This window comes from Elephantulus edwardii, unplaced genomic scaffold, assembly GCF_000299155.1.
Source record: "Elephantulus edwardii isolate Elephantulus edwardi_28Jun2011 unplaced genomic scaffold, EleEdw1.0 scaffold00022, whole genome shotgun sequence".
Taxonomy (NCBI): Eukaryota; Metazoa; Chordata; class Mammalia; order Macroscelidea; family Macroscelididae; genus Elephantulus; species Elephantulus edwardii.
The window spans coordinates 15608679-15611166 of record NW_006399772.1 but is presented as its reverse complement, the minus strand read 5'-3'; the positions used below and the strand labels follow the sequence as shown (position 1 = coordinate 15611166).

Genomic DNA, 2488 nt, shown 5'->3' with positions numbered 1-2488 from the left:
AAAGATACTTGTGCATGCTGTATTTGTGGTTTAGTGGGTCTGTTGTTCAAAGTTTGGCTTCCCTAGACTGTTGTTTTTAATCTCATTCAGCTGCCCCAGTTCTGCAAACACGTGGCCCATGTATATCATCAACAGCTTTGTGGGCCATTTCTTCTACACACAAATATGTTAGTCCATACAAAAGGAATTGATTAGTCTCATCATTAAATTGAGTTGATTCAGTGGCAGCAAGAGGGTAGGAGAAGAAGCAGAGAATGCATGGTGTACCCTTCGGGGACGTATTCTTGCACTTGGGATGGTATCTTGCTGTTAACTCAAAAAGTCTTTGGACTGAGAGTTGTATCTTACTTTAATTGAGAACGTCTCTAGACTTGAGGTATTGGATCTTGCTGTTAACCTTAAACACAGCTTGTTAGGGACTATATTTGTGAAGCTATTTGGACTGAGTAATTAATAAACAACATGCCTCTGGAAACTCCATGAACTTTGATAAATGTCGATAGTTGTAGAGGGGCTTCTGGCCTTTTGTTCTTAGGGTTGCTTTGAGTTGTGGTGCTGGAGAAAATTGCTAAATATTTTATGGACTCCCAAAAGAACAAGCAGATTATGTCCTGGAAAGGTGGTAGCCAGACTGCTCCTTAGAGGCAAGAATGACAAAGCTTCTTTGTCTTTGATATTTTACATGTAGCTAGGCAAGGCTATTCCTTGGAAAGGGCCATCATGCTGGAAGGTCAGCTAAGGAAAGGAAGACCCCAACACAATAGATTGATACTATGACCTCAGAAATGGCCTCTAGCGTCTCAGAGATGATAAGGATGACACAGGATAGGGCACGTTTCAGGTTGGCTGTTTGTAGGATTGCTATGAGTCACACTCAGCGGCACCTAACAGCAACAACATTAATTAAAACTCTTTCAACTGAGGAACTGTATCTTGCTGTTAACTTGTGAAGGATTGTATTTTTTTGTTAATTGTTAGTGTAAAAGCTCTCTGGACTAAAGAATTGTATCTTGCTGTTAGTCTGAATAATAGTCTGTTAATTTCCCTCATAAACCCTATAACCATGAATATGGGTTGTGAAGTCTATGTGGTCACTGCAAAGGTATTTGGACCCAGTAAGTAGGTACATGAGCATTGGAGGACATGTCTGACCTTATGGGGATTATGTATGCATTGTTGATGCTGTCAGTGGGGCCAGTTTTCCCTTGTGAAGTTAGTAGAAATCTGACTCAGCTGTCTCATGTTACCCTTGCTCAAATTACAATTTTATACCTTGTTTCTTCACTTAAAATGAAAACTTCTCCCATCTTAAAATTCTTCAACTTCATTTTTTTCCAACTTCATTTCCAACTGCATAAAAATTTCAGTACATAAATATACAATAGTGTACATGGCTAAATTCTTGCAATTTGTATAACTTTAAACAGTTATACAGTTGTATATAATTTATACAATTATTAGTTTTTTAGGGGAAATGCAAATGTCCATTTTATAATATGAAGGCAATATAGAGCTGTTATTTCATTTGTCGCATTGCTTGTGTATATAATTGCTTTGGAAAATATTTCTTACTTAGATAACAACTGTAATTGACTATACTTAGGTAAAAGGTGTAAGCCAATCTCAATGCATTTCTGAAGCCTTGTTAAGACTATATATACTAAACATCAAACATTTTATTCAATGCAGGAGAGCATAAGCTTCATTTTATCCCTGCTCTGATTGGCCCCTTCCTTGAAGTGACCTTGATCCCCCAGCCAGATCTCCGGAATGTCATGATTCCTATTTTCCATGATATGATGGACTGGGAACAGAGACGGAGTGGCAACTTTAAGCAGGTAGGTGGGAGCGCTCATCAGAGCAGCTGGAAGAGTTTTGATTCTCCTCAAGCATCCCTGAGCTCTCAGATTCAGCTCTGATTTGGGAAATAAACTCCAGACTAGTGGTCAGATGACCTGGATTTCAGACCTCAATTCCACATGGCCTTAGGCATGTCTCTGCTTCAGTGTTTCTTTGTATCTCCAAAGAAGTTCTGAAAACCCAATTAGTTCCCTTCAGCTCATAATTTCTGTGATTTCCCAGATCTGTATTTAAGAACTGGCCAAAATTTTATTTGCTCCTGGTTAGAGAGATATCAGAGGGGTAATGGTGCTTAAATTCCCTGGGCTCTCAGTATTCTGCCCCTTGATTTGGGGAATGGCTGAGCTTTGTGCACTTGGCTCACATTACGTTCTATTGCTCTTAGCTTGAAGCATTGAAAATTAATTTAAAGGGGAAATCAGTGGAAATTCTTACAAAGGACGTTCTGAGGGGATGAGCCTGTGATTTCTCATTGACAGAGTCCTAATAGGACTAATAGTGCAATAATTTTGGAAAGACACATGTTCTTATTGCAAGCCCAGGTCAGATAATGTCTTACCGGCCTTTACCATCACAAATCCTTAAAACTGGAGATAGTGAATCTGTGTTACCTTTTTTTTTTTTTTTT

General features: G+C 38.8%; 1 protein-coding gene across 1 annotated transcript in view; it reads left to right on the top strand.

The window, feature by feature from the left end:
* Positions 1-2488, top strand: part of DOCK4 (dedicator of cytokinesis 4) — a 312634-nt gene that overhangs the window by 234616 nt on the left and 75530 nt on the right. The window contains exon 30 of the mRNA XM_006882693.1: positions 1690-1838. Within this exon, the coding sequence (XP_006882755.1) occupies positions 1690-1838 (149 nt within the window). The remainder of the gene's footprint in view (positions 1-1689; positions 1839-2488) is intronic.